Source organism: Westerdykella ornata, assembly GCF_010094085.1.
Source record: "Westerdykella ornata strain CBS 379.55 unplaced genomic scaffold EI97scaffold_2, whole genome shotgun sequence".
Lineage (NCBI taxonomy): Eukaryota > Fungi > Ascomycota > Dothideomycetes > Pleosporales > Sporormiaceae > Westerdykella > Westerdykella ornata.
In genome coordinates this window covers 1,776,385-1,799,844 of record NW_022986852.1, presented here as the reverse complement: position 1 = coordinate 1,799,844, position 23,460 = coordinate 1,776,385, and the positions used below count along the sequence as shown (strand labels likewise).

The 23,460-nt window shown below is 53.0% G+C and overlaps 11 protein-coding genes across 11 annotated transcripts; 7 read left to right on the top strand and 4 right to left on the bottom strand.

The window, feature by feature from the left end:
* Nucleotides 1–118: 118 nt before the first annotated feature.
* On the top strand, nucleotides 119–1,008 carry EI97DRAFT_430243 (uncharacterized protein). The gene has a single exon (XM_033797636.1). It carries the CDS (start codon nucleotides 202–204, stop codon nucleotides 856–858), a length of 657 nt encoding a protein of 218 aa, XP_033658076.1. The 5' UTR covers nucleotides 119–201; the 3' UTR covers nucleotides 859–1,008.
* A 12-nt stretch (nucleotides 1,009–1,020) lies between these two features.
* Nucleotides 1,021–2,902, bottom strand: EI97DRAFT_369033 (beta-lactamase family protein; the record flags this gene model as incomplete). Its single annotated transcript, XM_033795163.1, has 3 exons — nucleotides 1,021–2,132; nucleotides 2,187–2,280; nucleotides 2,369–2,902. 3 exons carry the CDS (start codon nucleotides 2,900–2,902, stop codon nucleotides 1,021–1,023), a joined length of 1,740 nt encoding a protein of 579 aa, XP_033658075.1.
* Nucleotides 2,903–3,949: 1,047 nt separating this feature from the next.
* EI97DRAFT_370003 (uncharacterized protein) lies at nucleotides 3,950–5,204 on the top strand (the record flags this gene model as incomplete). Its single annotated transcript, XM_033795213.1, has 3 exons — nucleotides 3,950–4,457; nucleotides 4,505–4,750; nucleotides 4,810–5,204. 3 exons carry the CDS (start codon nucleotides 3,950–3,952, stop codon nucleotides 5,202–5,204), a joined length of 1,149 nt encoding a protein of 382 aa, XP_033658074.1.
* Nucleotides 5,205–5,778: 574 nt separating this feature from the next.
* Nucleotides 5,779–7,209, bottom strand: EI97DRAFT_498677 (uncharacterized protein; the record flags this gene model as incomplete). Its single annotated transcript, XM_033802570.1, has 5 exons — nucleotides 6,934–7,209; nucleotides 6,866–6,885; nucleotides 6,708–6,812; nucleotides 6,267–6,658; nucleotides 5,779–6,178 (listed from the first exon to the last, which is right to left on the bottom strand). Exons 1-5 carry the CDS (start codon nucleotides 7,130–7,132, stop codon nucleotides 5,779–5,781), a joined length of 1,116 nt encoding a protein of 371 aa, XP_033658073.1. The 5' UTR covers nucleotides 7,133–7,209.
* Nucleotides 7,210–8,724: 1,515 nt separating this feature from the next.
* EI97DRAFT_455423 (uncharacterized protein) lies at nucleotides 8,725–10,595 on the top strand (the record flags this gene model as incomplete). Its single annotated transcript, XM_033800643.1, has 6 exons — nucleotides 8,725–8,761; nucleotides 8,809–8,860; nucleotides 8,913–9,013; nucleotides 9,046–9,227; nucleotides 9,275–9,656; nucleotides 9,730–10,595. 6 exons carry the CDS (start codon nucleotides 8,725–8,727, stop codon nucleotides 10,593–10,595), a joined length of 1,620 nt encoding a protein of 539 aa, XP_033658072.1.
* Nucleotides 10,445–13,719, bottom strand: EI97DRAFT_430236 (glucosidase I). The gene is made up of 4 exons (XM_033797635.1): nucleotides 13,258–13,719; nucleotides 11,245–13,199; nucleotides 11,039–11,174; nucleotides 10,445–10,891 (listed from the first exon to the last, which is right to left on the bottom strand). The coding sequence occupies exons 1-4, from the start codon at nucleotides 13,472–13,474 to the stop codon at nucleotides 10,851–10,853; spliced, it is 2,349 nt and encodes a 782-aa protein (XP_033658071.1). The 5' UTR covers nucleotides 13,475–13,719; the 3' UTR covers nucleotides 10,445–10,850.
* On the top strand, nucleotides 13,705–15,921 carry EI97DRAFT_430235 (uncharacterized protein). The gene is made up of 3 exons (XM_033797634.1): nucleotides 13,705–13,938; nucleotides 13,985–15,156; nucleotides 15,275–15,921. The coding sequence occupies exons 1-3, from the start codon at nucleotides 13,884–13,886 to the stop codon at nucleotides 15,671–15,673; spliced, it is 1,626 nt and encodes a 541-aa protein (XP_033658070.1). The 5' UTR covers nucleotides 13,705–13,883; the 3' UTR covers nucleotides 15,674–15,921.
* A 796-nt stretch (nucleotides 15,922–16,717) lies between these two features.
* Nucleotides 16,718–18,539, top strand: EI97DRAFT_125120 (uncharacterized protein). Its single transcript, XM_033793065.1, has one exon. The coding sequence runs from the start codon at nucleotides 16,848–16,850 to the stop codon at nucleotides 18,474–18,476; it is 1,629 nt and encodes a 542-aa protein (XP_033658069.1). The 5' UTR covers nucleotides 16,718–16,847; the 3' UTR covers nucleotides 18,477–18,539.
* Nucleotides 18,521–19,819, bottom strand: EI97DRAFT_125133 (short chain dehydrogenase/reductase family protein-like protein). Its single transcript, XM_033793066.1, has one exon. It carries the CDS (start codon nucleotides 19,762–19,764, stop codon nucleotides 18,604–18,606), a length of 1,161 nt encoding a protein of 386 aa, XP_033658068.1. The 5' UTR covers nucleotides 19,765–19,819; the 3' UTR covers nucleotides 18,521–18,603.
* A 245-nt stretch (nucleotides 19,820–20,064) lies between these two features.
* EI97DRAFT_430232 (uncharacterized protein) lies at nucleotides 20,065–22,097 on the top strand. The gene has a single exon (XM_033797633.1). It carries the CDS (start codon nucleotides 20,532–20,534, stop codon nucleotides 21,870–21,872), a length of 1,341 nt encoding a protein of 446 aa, XP_033658067.1. The 5' UTR covers nucleotides 20,065–20,531; the 3' UTR covers nucleotides 21,873–22,097.
* A 995-nt stretch (nucleotides 22,098–23,092) lies between these two features.
* EI97DRAFT_370100 (uncharacterized protein) lies at nucleotides 23,093–23,317 on the top strand (the record flags this gene model as incomplete). The annotated part of the gene is made up of 1 exon (XM_033795217.1): nucleotides 23,093–23,317. The coding sequence occupies one exon, from the start codon at nucleotides 23,093–23,095 to the stop codon at nucleotides 23,315–23,317; it is 225 nt and encodes a 74-aa protein (XP_033658066.1).
* Between the last annotated feature and the right edge of the window lie 143 nt (nucleotides 23,318–23,460).

Sequence of the window (23,460 nt, the reverse complement as noted above, 5' to 3'; positions counted from 1 at the left end):
GGCCAACCAGCAGCTGCGCCACAATAGCTGCCCGGTGTGGCGTGGAGTTTGGTGTATTTCTCGAGCGTTAGGTACATATATCCCAGCACATGCAACATTGAATCCCCACCTCACGTGCATGGCTGCCTGCTAGATTTTTCCACATTAAATTCCCACTCCTGCTCCTTCTGCGAGCCATAACTGTTCCTACCAAACCTTCTCATGGCCCACTTCAAGGGTAACAATCCAGACGACGGATACAGTGATAATCCGTCTGCGGTGTCGGCGGTACCCTGCAAGATTCCTCCTCCTCCTCCACTGCCAAAAAGCACAAAAGCAAGCGTTCCAGCTCCTCCACCACCTCCACTTCCACCAACTGAAGCCCCGAAGATTAGCAATTCCGATTTCCTGCGGGTCATGGCCGCAATACAAAGACCCAAGTCTGAAACCTCTGCCGACGCGAAACCACCCTTCCAACGCTGCCATATGTTTTTCTACGGTTCCTTGATGGATCCAGAAGTCCTCCAAGCTATTCTCGATCTTCCGGAGCCGCCCACGATGAAACAGGGGAGTATCACGGGTTTCTCCGTCAAAATGTGGGGAATGTATCCGACTCTGGTGCGAAATGATAGTGGGAGGGTTTCGGGGACGTTCTGGGAGGTGACCTCGGAAGCTCATTTTCTGAGGCTTGAGGCGTACGAGACGTCAGCCTACACATGGTGTGAGTGTGATGTTGAGCTCAGCGATGGAGCAGTATTGCACAACTGCCGAACTTTCTGCTGGGCTGGCGATCCAGAGAGTGAAGAGTTGGAGGAGGGGAGCTTTGATTTGGAATGGTACCAAAAGTACTTCAAGCCATCTGTCACGAGACGCCGGTAGCTCATCGACTAGCCGCACCAAGATACCGTGAGATACTTCAAGACGTCCGTGACGAGACGCCGATCGCGCATCGAGTAGACGTATTGATATATCATAACGCCGACGAGCCCGAAAAATACAATAATATTTTGGACAAGAAGCATGGATGACGTATTCTCAGGCTTATAGTTCCATGGATTCATCCTGTTCCAGTATGCTTTCTGCCCCTCCACCGTCTTTCTCCCGCACAAGCTTCGCCTTAAAAGCTGGAAGATCAATCCGCTCCACAACACCACTGTCCCCCGACCAAAGGATGACCTCGTTGAGTGGCTTTCCAGCATAGTTCGCCACGCCATAGTCCGTGGAGCAGAAATCATCCCAGACATTTCCATTGCCTTCGACGCGTTCCTGGGTCGCCACTATCCTCCATTTCTCTCCAGCTTGTGCTGCTTCATCGCGATACAGTAGTGTCGGAACAAGTTGGGCGTACCAAGGCACGTCTTTATCTTCGCCTTGGATGAGGCGAGGTAGCGTCACTTTGAGCACGTCGGTCGAATTCGACATGAACTCCGTCACGACGAGTCCCCTGGCGTCCGCAACAAGCGCAAATGAAGTATTCAGGCTCGAGTCAGATGGAGTATATCTCCCGACGTAGCGATCTTGTAGTTGTCTGATAGCGATGGCTTCTGCAGCTCGGACTACAGTAGTTGTGACAAGATCCCGTAGTTTGAACACCAATTTCGACTGTCCAGCGACAAGAATGGTGATTCCTAGATCGTACTCAGGTACAGTCATTATGGTCGAGAAGTATCCGGGGAGGGCACCCCCCTTGGTTATAAACCGCACGGCTCTCCGTGAGCCCTCGAGGATCCTGTCAGTGCGGAATATTTCCCAAGGTATGCCGTAGAAAGAGTTCATCCCGTCGGCAGGGGAAGCCGGATGCGCCCAATTGAGCGCTGATGTAATTCCGTTATAGTGGGTGAGTATGTAACGAAGATACTTCGACAGGTCCACGGACGAGCTGTAAATTCCTCCCGTCGGGTTCTGGACGCCAGCATCGACATCCCAGTAGTGCGGGTCGAGAGGTATCACACCTGCTTCGTCAGGGGGTGTGGAAAAGGTGCTGTTCATCATGTCGAAGGGTCGGAATATAGCGCTCTCAATGTACGACTCGTATGTTTGATTGGAGAGTCTTGCAAGCACCAGACCGAGTAGTTCAAACGCAATGTTCGAATATGTGGATTTCTGGTTGGGGGCGAAAGTAGGTTCCATAGTGCGCAACGCATCCAAAAGATCTATTCATTTGTCAGTTTCGTGTGGGTGCCTTTGGAGCGCGGCCGAGCCTATACCAGTTTCTGTGCATGGCGGCTCATAGTTGTCGCCATACTCATCACACTGGGGAAGATTGGGCACCTCGTGCCGCGAGATTGGCGGTAGGCCCAGCTCGGCCGGCGTCCAAGGCATGAAGGAGGGCATGTTGATGATATCACTCTGGGCGACTAGGAAAACAATCAGCTACTGTACCTTCTACCTCAAAACAACCATGATCGCGGCCCATACAATCCCTTGGAATGCCGCTCAACTGGCTAGCCAAACTGCGCAGCGTTATATCCTTCCACGGAAGATTGCTGTACTTGGCGTCCCTCAATTCCTCGATATACTTAGGGATAGGGTCATCTAAACTGAGATTTCCTGCTGCATGCTGATACAATATGCCAAGGACGGTGAAAGTCTTTGTCAGGCTTGCAATGCGGTAGAGTGCATCTCCGTTTACCACTGGGATGCTGGGACGCGACGGGTTACGGACATGGGCAGTGTGATGGTGTTGCCAGAGAGTTCGTTTCGACGAGGTGATTTCGATAGAGAAGGATGTTGAAACATAATCTGGGTCTGCAAGTAATGCGGAAATCTGAGATTCCATGAGGTTTATTGCTGCCTCTAGATAGGTGGCGGCATTTTCGGAATCATATTGAGGAAGTGGATGTGCAACATTGGGCTCGTAACATGCGGCGTGGACAACGGAAGGGAGAACGAAGGGAAGCAGGCGTAAAAATGTGATGATCATATCTGCCCATTCGGTCTTTGGTACTGAGCGCTGAACAATGATGGTTGTGAGGATGTTTGGGCCCGCAAGACCACGGCGGCACCAGTCGCATCGGTTGAACCCCGGTAACCCCACAACTTCACTCGACCTTCCTCTTATAGCTTAGCGTTTCTGTCATATAGTGTGTTCCTGTCCCTCTGGGGCTTCAGCCTCTTCTCCCTCATCGCCATCATTCTCCTCTTCACGGCGTCGCGTTTTTCTCTTAGAGAAGAACGTATTCTTCAATATTGGTACTTGAGACCACCATTACCTAAGGATGAGCAGGTTTGGCTTTGCGACGCATGATTGCGCAGTCTTGCACTCACGCTCGTCTAGTACGAGTCTGAAAGACAAGACTTTATGCTTGATGCAAGAAAGACATGACTATCGAGCTTTTGCTACCCATAATCCAGCCTGCGATCGATTTTCCGTTTCCTTGTCATCTTAATTAACCGAATATATGACTTCAGGTAAAACCAGGTCGATCCAAAGGTATCGTCCTCACCAAGGCACGGATTACCAGGCTGACCCGTTGGGTGCTATTCCATGTCTTGCAAAGCTGCCGGCCGCATAGCTTTGAACGCTGAAGAATTGTAGCTTCTGTCAAACCCTATTTACATTCTAATACATATAACCAAAAACAGGCGCACTGGAGGTACAACATGCTAGCCTAAGAATCAACAGGCGGGCAAAAGGGATTATGTTCGATGATAGCTTGGCCCGGCTGTTTGTTTGCCACGTGGACGGCGTCTTTTATACCGAACCCGAAGTAGGCATACCAAAATCAAGAAGAGTCTCATCTACGGTTGATTTGAGCCTCTGGCGCTTGTATGGCAAGGTATAGCTTTGTGGGGCCTTTGTGGCGACGTAGAAAGCGCTGTTGTCCCTATTAAATGGGAGCATTCTTGAGTTTGTGCTTCGCTGGACTTCACGCGTGGAATCCTATCCAGTAAATTCACCATGCGTGCTGATTATCTGGCACTCCTTGGCCTCCTAGCGGTTACCAATGGGGCGCCCGCTGCCGGGAGTATGTACGAACGCATCCTGGACCTACTCCCTCGTCAGGCATCAGGCAACATAACCTGTCCGGCGACTCCGAATCCGATGCCAAAAGCAGCAGCGTTCCCGTCTCAGAAGACCATGCCTGATCCGTTTCTGTACCTCGACGGCAAAACCCGTGTTAAGAGCAAGGAGGAATGGTATCAATGCCGGCAACCAGAGATACTAAAGGTCCTGCAAGAATATCAATACGGATACTATCCGGATCATTCACTTGAGACTGTCACGGCAACGAGGAGTGGTAATAAGCTGGACGTCACTGTGGCGGCAGGAGGGAAGACGGCTACGATATCGGCGACATTGAACTTACCCTCTGGCAGTGGGCCGTTCCCTGTGGTCGTTGCTATCGGTGGAATCGACAACAAGGTTTACACGAACGCCGGCATTGCCGTGGTAACGTTTGACTATTCCCGTGTTGCAGCTGACAGGAATTCGAAAACCGGCGCGTTTTGGACGCTTTACGACGGGAGAGACATTGGTAAATACCTTGGCGTAAGTGAGTACAGCATCACTGACTGATGCTAGGTGTCCTCACTGCCTGGGCATGGGGCTTCCATCGTGTGCTCGACGGCATCCAACTCAAAGTCCCAGAGATTGACGCCAAGAAGTCCGGTGTCACTGGGTGCTCGAGACTTGGAAAGGCGGCTTTGGCCGCTGGATTGTTTGATAAGCGCATCACGGTGACGATGCCCATGTGTTCGGGCATCCAAGGTGCAGGGCCTTATCGATACAGTCTTTCAGGCCAGGGCGAGAATTTGGAGAATTCGGCACGTTCCGGCAACCAGTCCATGTTGAAATGCTGAAGTGCTGACAATGCGAACAGAAATCAGGAGCGGGTTGGTGGACCTCCTCTGGGATATCGCAATTCGTCGGGAAGTCCACTAAGCTCCCCTTTGACGCCCACACCATAGTGGCTGCCATCGCACCTCGTGCTGTCATCTTGGAAGGCAACTCCGGCGATCAATTTACGGATACCAAGGGCACCGCCACCATCACCTTCCCCGCCGCGAAATCAGTGTATAACTGGTTAGGTGTTGGAGATCAGCTGGGTATGGCAATCCCAAGTGGTGGCCATTGCGCCATGAACGCCTACTCGGATGTACTGCCTTTCGTACAGAAGGTTCTCCAGGGAAAGCAAACAAGCAGGAATTTCGATGATCTGGGAAGCTGGAAGGCAATGACAGAGGCATATCCTTGGGCAGCCGATCTGCCTAAAGGGCAATAGTGAGCTGATGCGGCTGTGAAAATTATTATACTCGAGCCATCCTCTCCCTCCGCGTCTCTGAAATAGTCCCGAAGTGCGCAATGACCTATTAAGAGAGGACATGAAGCATGGTGAGAGGAATTCAACTGAATAGGTCAACGGGGAAAAGACCGAAAGCGGACAACACTCAATGATATTATTGGTGGCGACCATGACCCAGAGTGAGACTAATAGGCAAATGGCAACAACCCTGTCTGGTAGTAATTTGGCATGTTCGCTTACGGTTACACTGCATCTTTTGAACTCAGTCGGACTGGTTCCGTTGCCTGCCCACTTCGCACTGTGTTTCCCAACCTGGGCACTGTGGCAAGCGCCAGCCCCGGATTCGCTCTATCAGTATGTTGAAGCCATTCATGTGATGTACTATGAAAAACTGAAGATTTCTTTCCAGCACTAGCTTGGGCGCTAGGTTGAATGCAACAGAAGATTGCGGAATTGTTGAATATATCGTACCAACGTGGACATGGCCTCTATAAAAAATCCATCTACGTTGTTGAAACTTCCCTGCTTGCCCATTCACGAGCCTTTTACAAAGTCATACTTCCTCACTGTCCGTGGGAATATCTTTCAACGTGAAACTCCCGCCACCAGACGTGAGCGATGGCTCAGACGGCCCGCAAACTGCATCAATGCTTCGCGGAGGAGTGATGTCCATGGAGCCACCGGATGTGTTGGACTTGGTCTGCTTGATGTTGAGTGAGTTCCAACCCTCTGTGAACCTTTTTGAAACAGAACGGGAGAAATTCGACAGCTCTTTTAACTTTACACTCAGAAACTTCGTCAGAGATAGACAGCAGGCGATAGTGATTCCAAGTGCGATCTCAACCACAGATGACAGCCCAGCGAATGCCATCATGTAGGACGTATTAATCTTGGTCCTCGAGCCCTTGAATTCTACCGTGTAGAAAATCCGCATCCAGGTGGCGACTGTCGCTCTGCTGAAGTGTCAGTTCTCATAACCCAGCTACTTCCAGGTCTGGATCAACCTCAATAGAATATGGTCAAAATCCAGTAGTTACTTACACTAAACCAGTGGCAAATAGCAAGATAATGCCACACTTCTTTTTCAGCGGAATATGCAGCTTCCATATTGATGGAACTGGGAGCAGCATAACCGCAAGGTCATATATGACATTGATGGCAGGGATCGAGTATACCAGCGGATAGGCGTCTAAGCATTCTCCGTCCTTGTGGTATGGATTCCATAACTTCTCTCTGGGCCTACACATGAAAAGGAGGACAAAAAACATCGTAGTGTAAGAGAGGAACATGAGTAGAATCGTCACCCATCCGCCGATGTACACAAATGGGTCGAGGCACCGGAGGGGTGCGAACAGTTGGATGTACTGGAGAACGATGGCGGCTTTGATCAGAAATATAGTTGGGCCATACAGAAGTTCACCGATGTAGAGCCACTAGCCGGATGAGTTTTCAATGCTTCAAGGCACAATTTGGAATACTTACATATGCTTGACGCATGTAGTCCACGAGTCGTATATTCCATTGATGGACTCCAACGCCAAAGCGACTTGTCATCCGTGCGATGCCCACGATGGCAAGCAGTAGTAGCTTGCCGGAATCAGCAGTGGCTCAGATAGAACCTGCGGTCTTGCAAGACTAACAAAAGACACCAGAATGCTGTCTGTTTTCAGTCAGCTCTAGTTCGAGCCTTGGGAAATGGGTAACGCACAATCAGCCAGGTCGGTCTTCCGAACTATCCTGATTTTGTTATAGAAGCGTAGAATGACGAGTAATCCAGGTATGATGGTGCATAACGACATTCCAAGGTAGAACTTCAGATCCGGCGAGAATGTGACGAAATGGGGTGTTACGCCTGGGGGCGGCTCGAGAGCCGGCGTATTCCACAAGTCCTTTGGAAGTTCAGACATGCTGCTGGCTCATGATGCGTGCGGGCGACATTGGGAGAGATGCTCAACGGGGTTTCTGTGAAGCACTTGCAACGACCCGATCTCGGTAAGCAAATATAAGACGGTGAAGAGTAGTCCGCCAATTATGTAGATAACGGCGGGGGGGTACATGCCCGTAGAATACGAGCGTCGGCGGAGGCTATAGCTTCGTGATTGGCGAGGACCGCACGTGGGTGTGTATATTAAATATGCATTAGACATGTGCGTAGTCGGCGACTTAAATGATGAGCGCAATTCCGGTCACTAACGGCCAAAGGCTTTGGCTACATTCCACATTCCCATGTGCACAGTAAACAGGACCTGAGATGCGAGGTTAGGATACAATATCGCACACTAGAGGAAACGAGATTAGTCCTACGAGGAGGCAGCCCACACTTGACCAAAATCCCACTCTTTTACAGATTGCTTCTCAATGTTACCAACTGTACCTTGAAAGAGGACTTGTTCCTACAACAATGCTGCTCTGCCGAGAAGTCGTATGGGGCTCAAGTATGAACCCTTGGGAAGCACTGCATGGGACCGTAGTCAAATGGATATTTCAAGAGATTCTTCCGAACATGGGGTTTAAGCTATGCAAAAGTCGTAGGCGGCATTTGAGACCGATGGAGATTGGCACCATGGGTCGTCTCAACTGTTGAAAATAAGGCGAACGTTTGCATCAGCTTCAATCTATCTCGTGGCTTGTCCTGGTCGCACGCACTGCAATTGACCCGACAGAGTGGAAAAGACCGGTGAATCCTCGAGGGTTGTTGTCACACAAGACCAATGGAAAAGGCAACCTAGAAGGCAAACAAAAAAGGACTTTCAGCTGAACGGAGTCCGATCCAGCTTTCTTGCGGTCCGCCCTGCGCCGCTCTGGTTGAGGAAATGCTGCCTATGTGAGTTGTCGCAGATAATGGCGCCCGGTTACCGTTTATTTATCTTGAACGCACTAACCCGCGTAGGGTATGACGCTGGGATACTTCCAACTCTGGTTTCTGGCCGGTGAAATTATTAGGGTATACATGGAAATGATAGTCGGATTAGTGGTGAAAAAGCAGCCCAGCGTCAGAGCTTGCCATTCGGAATATAGGTCTTGCTGTCGTCGTCCATTAAATGACTCTCAACGTAACCTACAGCACTATGACCATCTGCAGCTTGGCCACATTGTTGGAGATGGATGCGGCGCTAAAATCAGCAACACAACAACCTATCTATTCGTTGCTTTTACAAAGACACCTAAGCCGCAGGAATAATATTCACATGCCGAGTTATTTCACATGTCGTTAACAGATAGAGATGGACCATGACGTAATATATGATACGGCAATAACGTTCAAAAACTGCTGTTAGTAGCTTAGCTCGTGAGCCAAGACGCGCTAGCCTTTCCCCCACGTAATGGGGAGGTACACCTTGGAGAGGACCGCTCCTTCGAACCAACTCCACATCCAACTTCCCATAATAAGGATGCTTTCCCGTATCTACAGGCCAAAGGGGCAGCGCCCTTACTTTGGGCTGCTCAGCGATTTCACACGACTCAATATCTACTCCAACGGCACCTTAGCACGAAGGCAATGCCCGTACTGCGAAAAGAGCTAGAGGATGGCACTGGTAGGAAAAGAGCTCGTCTTAGAAAACTCTGCTGACCATGCTCTCAGAGCAAGATGTTACTGAGGAGGAGCTCTTCAAATTCACTCGATATCGTTGGCTGTAAGATTGACCCAGCGTTCAGCAGACACAGGACCAGTCTGATAGTGCGCAGTCATGACGAACCATCGCAGCTTGCCGCACGGTATCGGAAATTCAACGTACCTGCTCTCGTTAACGTAGCGGTGGCGGCTGCTGGGAATGGCTCACGTCATTGTAAGTGAAGTCAAGACGCTGTCAACCACTAGTTGATAATCCCATGCAACTGGACGATGAAGGTGTCAAGTTGTTGAAACTGCTCGAAGGACAACATAACAAAGCATTCCTCCTGACTACGGACAATGGAGGCGAGGTCGTAGCTAGAGTTCCGAACCCCAATGCCCGCCCGCCTTTCTACACGACTGCTTCCGAGGTCGCGACGCGAGATTTTGTACGTATTTTTTTTGTCGTGCTGTACTTGATTCTGACCTGGTGTAGGTTCGACGGATTTTCCCTGTTCCGGTTCCCGGCGTCAAAGCATACTCATGCAATGCTGATAACCCAGTTGGCGCCGAGTACATTATTGAAGAGAAGGCTCCCGGAGAGCGACTGAGCAAATTCTGGGACGAGCTATCATACGGCATGCAGGAAGTGATTATGCGAGAGATCCTCACGTTCGAAACGAAATTGACATCTGCAATATTTTACGGCGATGGCTGCCTCTACTTCAGAGATGACCTAGTTGGGAAATCTGCCAAGTCTATGGAAGTAGAGGTCGCATATATCGCACGCGAATGGCTTCTGGATTTCGATTACTCCGTGACCAAGGATTATGTTCTTGGGCCCTCCCTTGCGGCAGACCTATGGCAAGATAAACTGAGTCTCCTTCAACTTGATCGAGGGCCTTCTAAGTTTCTAGTCTAGAAAAAGGGCTTTCGTGCTAACTTGTCTAGGGATCAATACGCTCGGGCACATGATTGCTTTAGCGCGAAATGAACAAGAGTGGACAAGGAAACTCGCCAAGCCACAAATAAACCCCTATCTTGGGACATATGAGTCTCCTAACGAGTACATGGCCTTATTACAAAAGTATATCGACCTATTGCCACATCTCTGGCTTCCACCGCTCAGGTCAGAGTTTGCGCTTCGGAATCTAAACCCTGAGAACATCTTCGTCGACCCCGAAACCATGCGGTTGACCTCAGTCATCGGTTGGCAGGGTGCATTCATATCGGAGGCATATTTTCATCATGTGTATCCTCCCTTCTTGAAAGGACAGGCCCACCCGCTATACTTGTACGATACTCTGACTAAATCGATGCATGAGAGTACATGGACCGCCACGCACTTTCGACACCGGGACCGACTTGTCAACCCGGCCAAATATGTCACTGGCGCTTATGAGACTGACAATGTTCCTTTATTCCGACAATCCCTTCTGGAACTGAGGAATTGTGATTGGTCGCAGTTGAAGTCATACAACTCGAGTTCAACCCGTTTTCCTATAAGCTTCAGCCAAGAAAAACTACGAGCTCACTCAGAGGCGTGGGAAGCTCATCAGGCGCTGGCAACCTGGATCCACGGCTACAGTGACTTCTTCAAAGTCTTGCCGCACGGAGGAATGGTTCCTGCAGAAGACTATGAAGTCTACGTGGAATCCAACCGCCTGTTCAAGGCTGGATTCATGGAAGACCATGGGCCGACGACCGATCTCGAGGAAGCTTTTTACTCAAGAATGTGGCCCTGGCAGGATACTGAACTTAGGCATGCAGACTATCCCCCCGCCGAAGCGGTACCGCATCTAATTTCTGGACGATAACAAGTCCATGACATCGAACCCCAAACATTCGCATCCTCGTCACAGGTTTACCTCCTCTTCACGTCCGACTGAACAACCCCCTGTACTTCTGCCTCAAACTGGAGTACCCATCCCGCAGTGATTCAATTGGTCACATCCTAATTACGCCACTAGGGCACGGCGGCTTAAGGCTGATTATACCTGGACGGAGGCTCTATCATAAGAGGAAGAAACAGCCAGTTGAAAGGTTGCCAGCGTTTGCGCGCAGGCTCATGTTCAGCCGGACGTGAAAAGAGGTGGCAGCAATCCCTTCACTGGTAATAAAGAAGCTGATCACAGCTCATCCTTCACCCTCTCCTGCTTCCCCTCCGCAACTTTTCCTCCACTCAAATCCGGCATCCCCATAATCTTCACCACCAAGCTAGTCCACCCCGTAAAATGCTGCGTCCGCTGACCTTTCCCAGTCTCAGGATTATACTGCTCCCATGCAAATCCTGTCTCCTTCCAACTCTCGTACACTGTGTTTACGATATTCTTCCTCAACTCCCTGTAGAGCTGTTTGGCGCGCGCTTGGTGAGGTCCGGAAGATTGTGCAATGTCCTACAACTTCGGCGTTAGCAAGAGTTCCATCACATGGGAGCTTAGGAGGCGAGAAGAACGGTAGACGTACCAGCAACTGACTCAAAGCCAGATAATTCATATTAATCCAAATGGGACCTCTCCAGTAATCCTCTCCGGTATGATAAAACTCATCGCTCTTACTCAAGCTGCGCAAGCCATACGGACTCCACAGCTCCTCCGGATCGGCCATCAAATCCAGCACAGCGGCCAGGTGCGGACTATCGGGCCCCATCAAGCCTGTCAAAAACGGATACAGTGAGATATAACCCTTGTGACAGACGAGTTTGTGCTCCTCGTAGTCGTCAATAGTGGCATCGCAGTACATGTTGTCTTTCTTGGACCAGTGCAGGTCATCAATGTTATGCAGGATGGCTTCTTCATACTTGGCAAACTCAGCGGCGTCGTCGGCCTCGTCCAGGTAGATGGCGATGCGTCGTATGGCCTTGGTCATCATGCCCATCCAAGAGATGAGGTCGACGTGGAGCTCGCCGGGATGCGGGGGCTGTGCACGAGGGTAGTCGTCGAGGCCGGAGGTGAGGATGTGTTGAGGAGTACGGCCGCGCCAGCGATATCCTTCCTTTGTGGAGAATGCCTCTCGATCATACGATTTGATATCCCCGGCTTGGGTTTTGCGGAACCAGAAGTAATGGCGCTTCAGCAGTGGGTAGAGAGTGCGCAGATATTGCAGTGCCGCTTCGCGGTTGGACAGCTGCATGTAGTAAGATTTCTCCTTGAGCAGTTTCTCGCTGCTGGAGTCGGATGACACAGCATCTAGCTTGTCGAGGAAGGTAGTAATGACCATGAACAGTGTCGGCGGGTTCGCGTAATGGGGGTATTGCACTTGGAACTCAGCCGGCACTTTGCTGCGAGCTTCAGCACCAAGGATCTGCTCTCGAGCAATCCAGCCATCCTCGTCCATCAGCTTGAACCAACTCTTGATGATATCCAGCGTTAGGTCTATGTCCCAGTCGATAACCGGCAAGAGATGGAAGCCTTCATCCCAGAGGAACCCTCGAGGGAAGAAGGGACGCGAGGGTATACTGGTAAACAGCTCGGACGGCCCTTCGAACTGCGCGGTGTTCCTGCTCCGCGCCTCAGCCGCATCTTCCCAGAAACCTTCGTTGTCCTCTTCGTAAGCTGGATCATACGATCGGTCGACGCGGGAGTCACCGAAGAAATACCCAATCCCTCCAATGAGGTTTGAAAACAACGACTTCGAAAACTCCTGGTATCGCTCCTTGAGGAATGGCGGCTGGGGTTTGAAGATTTCGATAAACCGGGACGAGAAGCTGGCAGTAACGGACTTGATCTGCTCCGTCAAATCTTCCGACGTGATCTTCTTCGGCGCTGAACCGGACGAGAACAGGATGTCGAACTCAAACGGCCCTTCAAATACCTTCTGTATCATATGCAGGTTACCGCTTCCAGGAGCATGCTTGATAGTATAAATTTGAGGCGGCGGCGGAGGATTGTTTTCTTCGTATTTCCCGACAGCTTGGTCGATCTCGCTCTTCATGTGCGTGAACAGGACGGCCTTGGTCTGCCATAGTGCCTCCGTAGGTAATTGGGTGCTGTGTACCAAGGTCCGATCCAAAGGCTTCTCATCGTAACTTGGGTGCGTGTGCCGAGGGTGGGCTCCTTGACCCTCCGTTACCCGCACCTCAAAGTCTCCCAGCTCCACAGTCTGTCCCTTCAGCACTACATCGCCCTCAGCACCCGTCTCTTCCGCGTCCTCATTAACGACTTCTAAGCTCCCCAGGCCCTCCAACGTATTGTACCATATCACAGTAGTCTTTAGATCAGGAGATGCGTCTTCCCTCGGCGTCCCTCTTATTCTTGCTCCCCAGCTACCACCATTGTGTCCGCCCGGGAACTTTATGAACTCGGTCGTTATATCGATCCCATTCGCGGGGTCGTGAATCGTTTGTCGCCCTCCGGTCCTGACATCGTATTCATCCCAGCCATAACCATCGAGCTCGTGCTGCTCGCACGTATGTCTGAAGTCTATCATCGTCAGGCAATCAAGGAACTCTCAATTGCACTCCCTCAAGGCGATACTTACTATGCTGCACACTCTGATAGTCCTCCACCCGCGTCCACATCAATCCCCCCATCAAGCTCCTCGGCACCCTCGGCCTGACGCCGAAATACAAATTCGGGCGGTACGGTCCCCAAAACAGCGTTTCATTGCTCGCTTTCTCGATGTCCGATGCGACCTGCGCGCTGGCGACGGGCGAGAGGGCGAGAAGGCCCAATGATATGGCGCCCAGGAGCGCCATATTGGCGAGACGCTTAAGGAAAGGAAGGGAGGCGAGAATGCAGGGCGAGAGTGTTGCACAACTTTTCACGGCTGTGGTGTTGTTGTGGGGTTGGTGCGAGCTATGGACACATATCGTTGTCGGAGGCGCACAGCCACGCGGGAGTGCCACAGTTTGCTCCGTTCCTGGGGCTAGCCGGATATGGCAATGGAACCTGTGAATGAAGTGCTTTAGTGAAACAAAAGCTTCAACGAGAATTACTCTAGTATATAAGGGCAAAGAACATGTCTCTGCCTAGGTAAGAGCCTAATGCGCTCATGGTGAGCATCACTGCACGTGTTCGCGCGTCATTGCGTACGTAGCGCGGCGGAGAGTTCGCGTTTGGACCTTTGTCACTAACCGCAACTCACTCCCAGTACAACACAGCGGTATGGCCGAAATTTGGACCGGAGACATCCTTCTTCCAGATAACACAGAGATCAAAGGTAAGCACTGTCCTTCCACGCTGAACCTCTCATTTGACAGCCTCAGACATCACATTCGCGTCCCGAGACAACGCGTCCACTCTCCGGATCCCCGCATCCCCCCTCCGCTTCCTCGCAGCTGTTGATACCTCACATGTACCTCTATATCTCGCCGCCGGACCGAGCTTAGACGTCTGGGCATCCTCGGAAGACACACAGTCATGGTTCGAGTCAATACTGCTAAGCAAAGCAGCATCCGAAGTCGACGCGCCGGAGAGTCCGTCCACAGCGCAGCCATGGTGGACTCATGCGCGATCACAGTCGCCAATTGGCATCCTGGTATCTGTTGATGGTGATATAAAGGATGAGAAGAACCCCAGGATAACAGAGATACTGTTCTATGGCACCATAGCTGCAGCTGCAGATGGTACCTTTCCGACTCCGCCTTCATCCTCGCCCGAACATGGCACGCCCGAGATTCTACCTGAGCTACGAGTCCATGCTCTTCCACTGTCTTCAGATCTCCTCTACAAACCCAGCGCACCCACTACTGGCCCTGCCTCACCATCTCTAAACACATCGGACGCATCCTATCCCACGGAGCCACAATTCCTACCCTCCACCTTCTCCCTCGAATCCACCACCACCCCCTCCTCCCCCAAACGGAAACGCGATGTCTTCGAAGAAGCCGCCCAACGGCGCAAAAAAGCCCGACGCAAAGGCGGCGAGAGCATCGCAGCCGCAGCCGCCAAAACCCTCGACAACAAGCCGTCCGTCACGCACAGGCGCTCCATCTCCATCGACGGCAAAGCGATACCCTTCGCGGACCCACGACCCGGATCTGCAGGCGCAGCTTTGTCTCGTCCACCATCGCGACCGCTGTCTCGTTCGCCAAGTATATCTTCGTCTGACGTCCGGCCTCTCAGCAGAAAAGGGCCGCAGGATACGAAGCGCTCGAATCTGTCAAAGGTCGCCACTGTGCCTGTCCAAGCAGAAGAACCCACACTGGAAACCCGGAATAAGGAAGCTCTCTCCCGAGTCGTGCTCGCCGCGATGCGCATGCACGGCCTCCAGCAGCGAAAGAAGACGCGATCGCGACGGGGCTCCACTGCCCCTGGACTGGAAACTGCGGAGCAGAAGCAGGGTCTTAATGAAGAAGTGGCGAAAGAAGAGGCGGCCAAGGATGAGGAGTACAAGCTGATATATCACCAGGCGTATAAAGGGGCGGCATTCGCTTTGGTCAGTTTCACCACTTACCTCCCCTTCTCCCGCTCCTCTACTTTCAGGGCATCCCGCATCTTTCTTTCTTTCCTCCTCTCTTTCTTTCTCTTCTGATTGCTAACTCTTATTATTACAGAGGCAACACATCACCACCTCCCCCTTGCACCTGCACCCAGACCGCCTCCGCCCCCTCGTCGAGAAACTCCTCGACATCTTCTGCGCCGATCCGCTAGCCCTCCCTGCTAGTCCCCCCAATGATCCATCTGGAGAGGTGCTCGCGACACCCGCCAACAAGGGCCTCTTGGTTCCGGGGTCAACGCAGAGTAGGGCGAGTCCGTTCGATTTACCCAGTGGGAAGGGGTTGGCTGAGGCGAGGGCGAAGGCGAGGCAGAAGGAAATAGAAATGGGGACTGTGACTGGCACTGGGAGTCCGGCGGCGAGGAGAAAGGGGGGGGAGGGGAGAGAGGTCTTGACGGAGTGTTTGACAGAGTGTCTGACTGAGGTCCCGAATAACGGCGATGCGCCAGGCGGGTAGACTGGTGAGTAGGAAGATCGAGACAGACGGAGCTTGCGAAGGGGAGTATATGAAAATGGTGGGATCACGGCACATATATGAGCATAGAATTGGGGGTATGCTGAAACGAAGTTATGAGGGATGAACATGCATATGGATGGATTGGTTATGATAAAAACAGGATGGAGTTTTGTAGGTGGTGTGCAGGCACAGTTCAACCATTCATTCATGAAAGAGTTACTTTTGTCGTGCTTAGTATGCGAGTGGACGCCAAGTCTGGCAATAAGAACGTTGAATGTTGCACTTATAGTCCGCATCGCCAGTTGAACGAACATATGCAATTCACTGCATCCGAGATATAAGTTGAGAGATCGTGACACACATTACGTACTCAGTATCACGCTTACGCACACGTACCATCTACTTATATGGTTCCTGTTTGAGTTCCAAAGTTCCAGCATCCCTCATCCCATCCAAAGCTTATTAATAAGGCGAGGCGATGAGAGTGACGGATTACCGCAAGGGGGTTTAAATACCCAACCACTAGGCTACATACTACTGTGTACCTAGGTATCTACCACCGTCTCAGTCTTCCCGCCACCCACGGCCACCGACGCCTCCTCAGAAACTCTTTTGACTGCGTGGAAGGCTACGCAATGCCTAGAACGTAGTACGCAGAAAAGAAGATGGAGGGACATGGTACCTATCGGTAGATATACCCCTCGCCAGAGAATCCTCTCATCCTGCTCATTTTTCCCTCGTTCGCCTCTCTCCTATTTATTCCCCCGGTCTTCTCACAAGAGTGTTGGAGACGCAATGCAAATGCAGTTACAGTGGCAATGCATTCGCCCACTTGACAACTTCAGGGAACACGAGGGGGGCACGAGTGTGGGTAAGGTGGGGGAGGGGGGATTAATATACTTAGGCACCGGATAAAAATGGATTTGGGCTTTGAGGGTGGAATTTCCCAGATGGGCATGGAGCTCTATGGTAATTAGTGTAGCTACCTCCCCTCAACCCCACCGTCGTGAACGCCGAGGACGACGTACAAAGATAAATAGTACCACCATCTGCACCACCCAACAAAAAGCGAAACCGCTTTCCCCCTCTTCCGCAGAACTGAATAAGTTCTCCAGACCCTCTATATTCGACACCACAAAAAACATTCCCGTCAAGCCATCTATCGCCCCCCACCATGCCACCCATCCGCAACCCCATCCTCCCAGGCTTCAACGCCGACCCCTCGGTCCTCCACGTCAACGGCACCTACTACATCGCCTGCTCCACCTTCGAATGGTACCCGGGAGTGCAAATCTGGTCCTCGACGGACCTCGCCAACTGGACCCTGACGACGCGGCCCCTCTCGCGCAAATCCCAGCTCGACATGCGCGGCAACCCGGACAGCTGCGGCATCTGGGCGCCCTGCCTAACCCACGACGGCTCCAAATTCTACCTCGTGTACACGGACGTGAAGAGGAAAGACGGCAGTTTCAAGGACACGCACAACTACATTGTGACAGCCGACAAGATCGAGGGGCCCTGGAGCGATCCCATGTACGTCAACTCCTCTGGTTTCGACCCAAGCTTGTTCCACGACCCGGACACGGGCAAGAAGTGGTTCGTGAATATGTTGCAGGACCATCGGCGGCGGCCGCGCTTGTTTGCGGGAATAAGGCTGCAGGAGTGGGATGGTGCGGCGAAGAAACTGGTCGGGCCCATGAAGACGATTTTCAAAGGCACGGAGCTGGATCTGGTCGAGGGCCCCCATCTGTATAAGAGGAATGGTTGGTATTATCTGTTGACGGCTGAGGGAGGCACGGGGTATGAGCATGCGTGTACGTTGGCGAGGAGTAGGGATGTTTGGGGACCTTATGAGGTGCATCCCAAGAATCCTATACTCACGTCCGAGCCCTACCCGAATGCGTCGTTGCAGCGCGCAGGCCATGGGGATATCGTCGAGACACCCGAGGGGAAAACGTATCTGGTGCATTTGACCGGCCGGCCGATTACCCAGTTCAAGAGGTGCGTGCTTGGGAGGGAGACGGCCATCCAGGAGGCGTATTGGGGTGACGACGATTGGCTGTATGTCAAGAACGGCCCATGCCCGAGTCTTTATGTGGACGTTCCCGGAACCAGGGACGAGGAGAAGTATTGGGAGGAGCAGAAGTATACCTTCGACGAGAAGGAGGGACTGCACATCGATTTCCAGTGGCTGAGGACCCCAGAGCCCGAGCGCATCTTCAAGATCCAGGATGGGAAGTTGGTCTTGATTGGCCGCGAGTCCATCGGCTCGTGGTTCGAGCAGACCTTGGTCGCAAAACGCCAGAATCACTTCTCATACGATGCCGAGACGGTCGTCGAGTTTAGCCCAAATGACGAGAGGCAGTTTGCTGGTCTGACCGCGTACTATTGTCGGTACAACTTCTTCTACCTCACCGTCACGGCGCATGCGGATGGCAAGCGGGAGCTACTGATTCTTAGCTCCGAGGCCTCGTGGCCCGAGGGCAGGCTGAAGCTCCCGCTGGCGGATCCCGTTCCGCTGCCGCAGGAAGGCAAAGTCAAGCTGGGTATCAGCATCCGGGGCAAGAGGCTTCAATTCTTCTACGGGCTCGGCGGCGAGGAGGCGCAGCTGAAGGAGATTGGACCCGTGTACAACGCCTCAATTCTGTCGGATGAGTGCGGTGGGCACCTGGAGCATGGTAGCTTTACAGGCGCCTTTGTCGGCATGGCCTGTTCGGACATTAACGGGACGGCATTGGAGGCCAAGTTTGACTATTTCAAGTACAAGCCTGTCAAGCATGAGTCGGATCGGTATGATATCTAGGAGGGGACTCTGGATCAGTATGAAGGCATTTTGGAGGCTGGACAGGCTTACCAGATTGAACTGATCAGTCAAAGAGACCACATCCCCACTCTATAGAGAATGCATTTACACGCACTCCCTGTTTCGTCTATGCTAGTGGCGTAGCCGGCCCCGTATCCCGTGCTATATCCACGGCATTGCTGACCTCGATGAAATCCTCCAGCTCTTCGCTCGTAGTCTTCAGCTTGTCCTTGACCGCCGTGACCCCTTCGAAGCCGACAATGTGACGTGCGGGCGGATTGTCGTGCCCGCCAATAGCGGTCAGCGCATGCACCGTCTCGGCGATCAGGGAGCTCTTGAACACTGGGGGAAGCGGCGCGTAGAGTGAGGTTACCGTGTCGGAGCTGAGAAGGTCACCCGTCGTGGGCTCATGCACGGAGCTGGCCGGACTCCCTGCCGAAGTGCTCTCTGCAGGCGATTTCTCCTCAGCAGCGGCCGAAGGGTTGTTCGCGCGTTCGAGCTTGTCCAGTAGGCCGGAGAAGATGTCGCGGGCCAGCGGGGCCGGGTTCTCCGCCTGCGAGTACTCCAGCATGGGCGGAACCGCCGTCATGCGGTTGGTCAGGACGTTGATCTCCATGTTCGCCTGGACGATGGACATCTTGACGTTGAAGGGGGCGATCTCGTAGGCCAGGCTGTCGCAGTAGCCCTCAATGGCCCACTGCGACGAGCAGTACAAGCCCAGTCCAGGGGTGCCAAGGTGACCGGTAATGCCAGTCATCATGATTATGTGGCCGTTCTTCCGATTGCGCATGACGGGCAGGACAGCCTTGATGATGTTGACATTGGCGAAGAAGTTGGTCTCGAAAGTGTCCTCGACCAGGCTGATGGTGCGACTGTCCTGGCCCAGCTCTTCCACCGTCCCGATGACGACTTCGGTCGTGCCGCCCAGCAGCACGTCGATGCGCCCGAACGCTTCCACGGCTTCGGCAATGGCAGCTTGACACTGGCTCACGATTCTCCCATCCAGACCCACAACTCTCAATCGCTCGCGCCATCGTTCCGTCTTCTTCACTTCGTCGAGGAATGTCCGGAAGTCCTCAGCGGGGCCCTCTCTCTTTTCAAACTCGGTCGGCAACACCCCAGCTACGACATAGTCGCCGTGGTCGAGCACCTGCTTGGACAGCGCAATGGCAATAGGCGACGTTCCATTCGTGATGAACCAGACACGCGGCGCATTGTGGGGTGGGAAGTGTGGCGACCGTGGTCTCGGCGGCCTGGTGGAAGACGCGCTGCTGCTCTGCGGCGGCATATTATCTATTTCTTGAACGGTGGATATAGGAACATCACAAGTTCATCGTTCTTTCAACTGTGTCTGGTAGGTTAGATCTGTGGAGAGGAGTTGAAGTTCCGAGAGGCCGCACTAGCCGAAATTGGACTAGCGCATCGTCTCTGATATCAATCTTCACCTTCACCACTCCCGTCCTTCACTACCAAAAGCTCATACATCGGCAAATTCAAATCCGCAGTGCTGTCGACGTCCTTTTTTATCTTATCTTTCATATCTCCTTTCTGTTCCATATTCCGCCGGTTTAGTTCTTCCCACGAGAGATCCAACATCACACAGCCAAGAAGTTACCACTGGCCTCAAAGCAGAAGTAAAGTCCTATTTAGCATATATTAAGGGAGAGAAAGGTATAAATGTCTACTTTGTTTCATTACCTTTGTTGCCTTGCGGTGGCCTTTGAAATACTCTTTCTATCATCTGGTCTTTTTCTCTCTCCAGTCCTTCGCCTCCGGTGAATGCCTATCTTCACCCTCACTGCTCAAGCATGGCTAGGCTTCTTCTGCCTGCTTTACCAGCCCCTCTCCAACCTCTTCCCAACCTCATCCCAGCCTCCTGGATTCCCAGCCCCTCCCCTCGAGCATAAAAGCTCGCCGCCCTCCGTCCCTCCTTCCTCTCTCCTTTGTCACCTCCAGCTTTCTCAGCTTTGAGTGACTGAAATCATCTTCTTTTGATTGAAATCACATCGCTACTGCTTCCGTTTCATTCTCAGTTTATCATCCTTTTCAGCCATCATGTCCACCACCATGATCCCAATGACTGACATCGACCGCCGCATCCTCAGGGAGCTTCCCGACTTCGCCATCCACGTTCAAGGCGACAAGGTCCCCGACTGGTTCGCCAACATCCGCATCTTCTTCCATCCTGCTGTCCGGACCACCGCTTCTTCCATCACCCGAGCCTCCAAGACCGACATCCGCTCCCGCACCAGCAAGGAGTGGTTCAAGCCCGACAACCGTCACCGCGGCGGCATCCGCAAACCTCGCACCCGCTTCGACGGCCGCAAGGACATCACCCACGTCATGCATCACCCCAAGACGCTTGCGCAGTTTGAGCGCCATGCCGTCCATCTCATGGCTTCCGTGCTCGGTCTCCGCCGGGCTTCTTCGCCGTTCACCTTGGTCCTTGATGACCTCAATCAGCGCGCCACCCCGCTTCTCAACGAGTTCATGTACCGCGCCCTCTCTCGCAACGTCAACATCGTCTACGTCTCCTTCGAATCCAAGCGCACTCCGCACCCTTCCGTCACCTTCATCCCCGCCTGGGACGGCCTCACGGGCGCAACCCTCCTCAACGAAGTCGAACAAGCAATGAAGAACTTCACCGACAGCCTCGTCATCGTCGACTCCCTCCACGAACTCTTCGCCCTCAAAGACATGTCCATGAACGCCCTCTTCGCCCTCGTCGCCGTCCAGTACAACTCCCTCCTCGTCGGCGTCTACCACCAAGACCTCGCCCCAGACACCACCAAAACCGACCCATACACCCCTCCACCCCTGAACCTCCTCAAATACCTCGCCACGACCATCATCGAATGCAAATCCTTCGCCCACGTCCTCGCCGCCAAAGCCGCCGCCGCCCGCAGCCTCCCCGAACCGACCTTCGGCCTCCTCCAGGGCGCCGAGGGAATCATCCAATGCCTGGACGCAAACGACACGCGCGGCATCGTCCTCGACGCCGAGTTCCGCCGCAAATCGGGTCGCGCGGAGAAGGGCAAGTACTTCCTGCGACCGTCCAGGGGGTCCGATTATCACGAGGCGCTGCTGCCGGGCCAGGTCATGGGCACGCTGAAGAAGGAGTTTGTCACCACGCTTGATAAGAACCCCGTGTACATGAGCGACGAGGTCATTGGGCTTGTCAATGCGGCTGCCAATGGGAATGTGGGAGCGAAGACGGACATCGTGGAGTCGACGTTTGAGCTGGGGTTGACGGAGAAGCAGAAGGCGGCGCGGGGGGAGGTGGTGCTGCCGTATTTTGATGCGCAGAAGACGATGGGGGAGGCTGGTGAGGGGGGACGGATTCTCTATGATATGGGGTCTGAGGATGACTTTGATGAGGAGGAGGATGAGATTTAGGGTGCTGGGTGTTGGGGTATGTGTGGGGATGGGGATGTGAAGGGGATGGAAAGGGGAAAGGGGTTTCTGAATCAAGTGCTAGTTGATCTGCTGACTTTGTTAGCTAGCTATTGCGTGTCTTTGCCGACACTTTGCGATGGTAGGTGGGAGGATCTGGGTTGCAGTCATTCTTTACTGTGTTTTTTGGAGTTGGTGGTTGATCAAACTTATACCCCACAACGATGGCATATCTGCTACCCAATATATCATGAAAAATTAGATTTCTGTTCTCCTTGTGATGTGAATAGCCTTGCCTTGCAGTTTCGTATACCCACTCGTCCAAGATACTTCACGCACCAGTCCAAGGACATGTACAGCCATCGCGAAAACTAAGTTGCAAAAACGAAGGTCCGCAAAATGCAACACTGCTTCAAAGGGACATTTATTGTACACTGCTCACTAAGCCGAACCGAATAACGTAGAGGATGCTCGGCTGAGTATTACCGCTCGAGCTTTAAGGATGAATATATAGCTGGACTGGATCGGAGCTTGGAAGCTAAGAACGCACAGACCACTTGCCATCTCTTCTCCAACCCTCAGAACAATCCAACCTAACATCACCACCACTTTCCCTCCCACAACACCACACAACTACAAGCGCAACTACATCCACACAACCACATCCATACACACCACATCCACACAAATACATCCATACCCACCACATCCACACACCACCCAACCACGTCCACAAACACATACATCCCACAACCATGCCGCGCGACCGCTCCCGCGACCGCCCAACCCACCACGACAGAGACGGCAGGGACCACAGAGACCGCGACACCCACTCCACCCGCCGGGACCACGTACCCAGACGCCGCGACGAGCGTGGCAACACACCCCACGACCGCGACCGCGACCGACGCGAGCGCTCTCGGAGCCCACGGCGGGAGCGAGGCGGGAGAGGACGAGCAGAGGGTCAGAGGTACCGGTCGCGGTCGCCGATTGCACGAGGTGATCGAGAGCGAGAGAGGGGAGAGAGAGACCGGGAACGAGACCACGATGCAGCGAGGGAGCCTCGAGGACGGGAACCCCGGGACGCTCGACCTACAGCGCCACCGGCGCCGCCATCGGGACCTAGAGCCGATAGAGAGAGACGGGACGCCCGCCCCGCTGCTTCCACCGCAGCTCCTTCGAAACCCAACGTACCCAACGACAATGAGACTAAAGACGTACCCATGACAGACCCCTCCACAGCGGCATCACCACCAGATGGCGTCGACGAAGAAACATGGACGATCATCCAAGTGATGGGCTTCGGCAGTTTCAAGAGCACAAAGGAGACGAAGGTGCCCGGGAACGAGAGGAATTACGGCGTCAGGAAGGATAAGGTGTTGAAGGCGAGGCAGTATATGAATCGTGTTGGTGGGTTCAATAGGCCGTTGAGTCCGACGAGGGGTTGAAAGATGGTGAGGTGGGGAGGAATACGAGGATTACTTGGTTGTGGTGCTGAGGGAAGTTAGATGGATATGATGGATGCGGGATGCGGGATGAGGGGATATCGGTATCTGGATACCTAGGTAGGTATACCTAGGTCCCTAGTCCC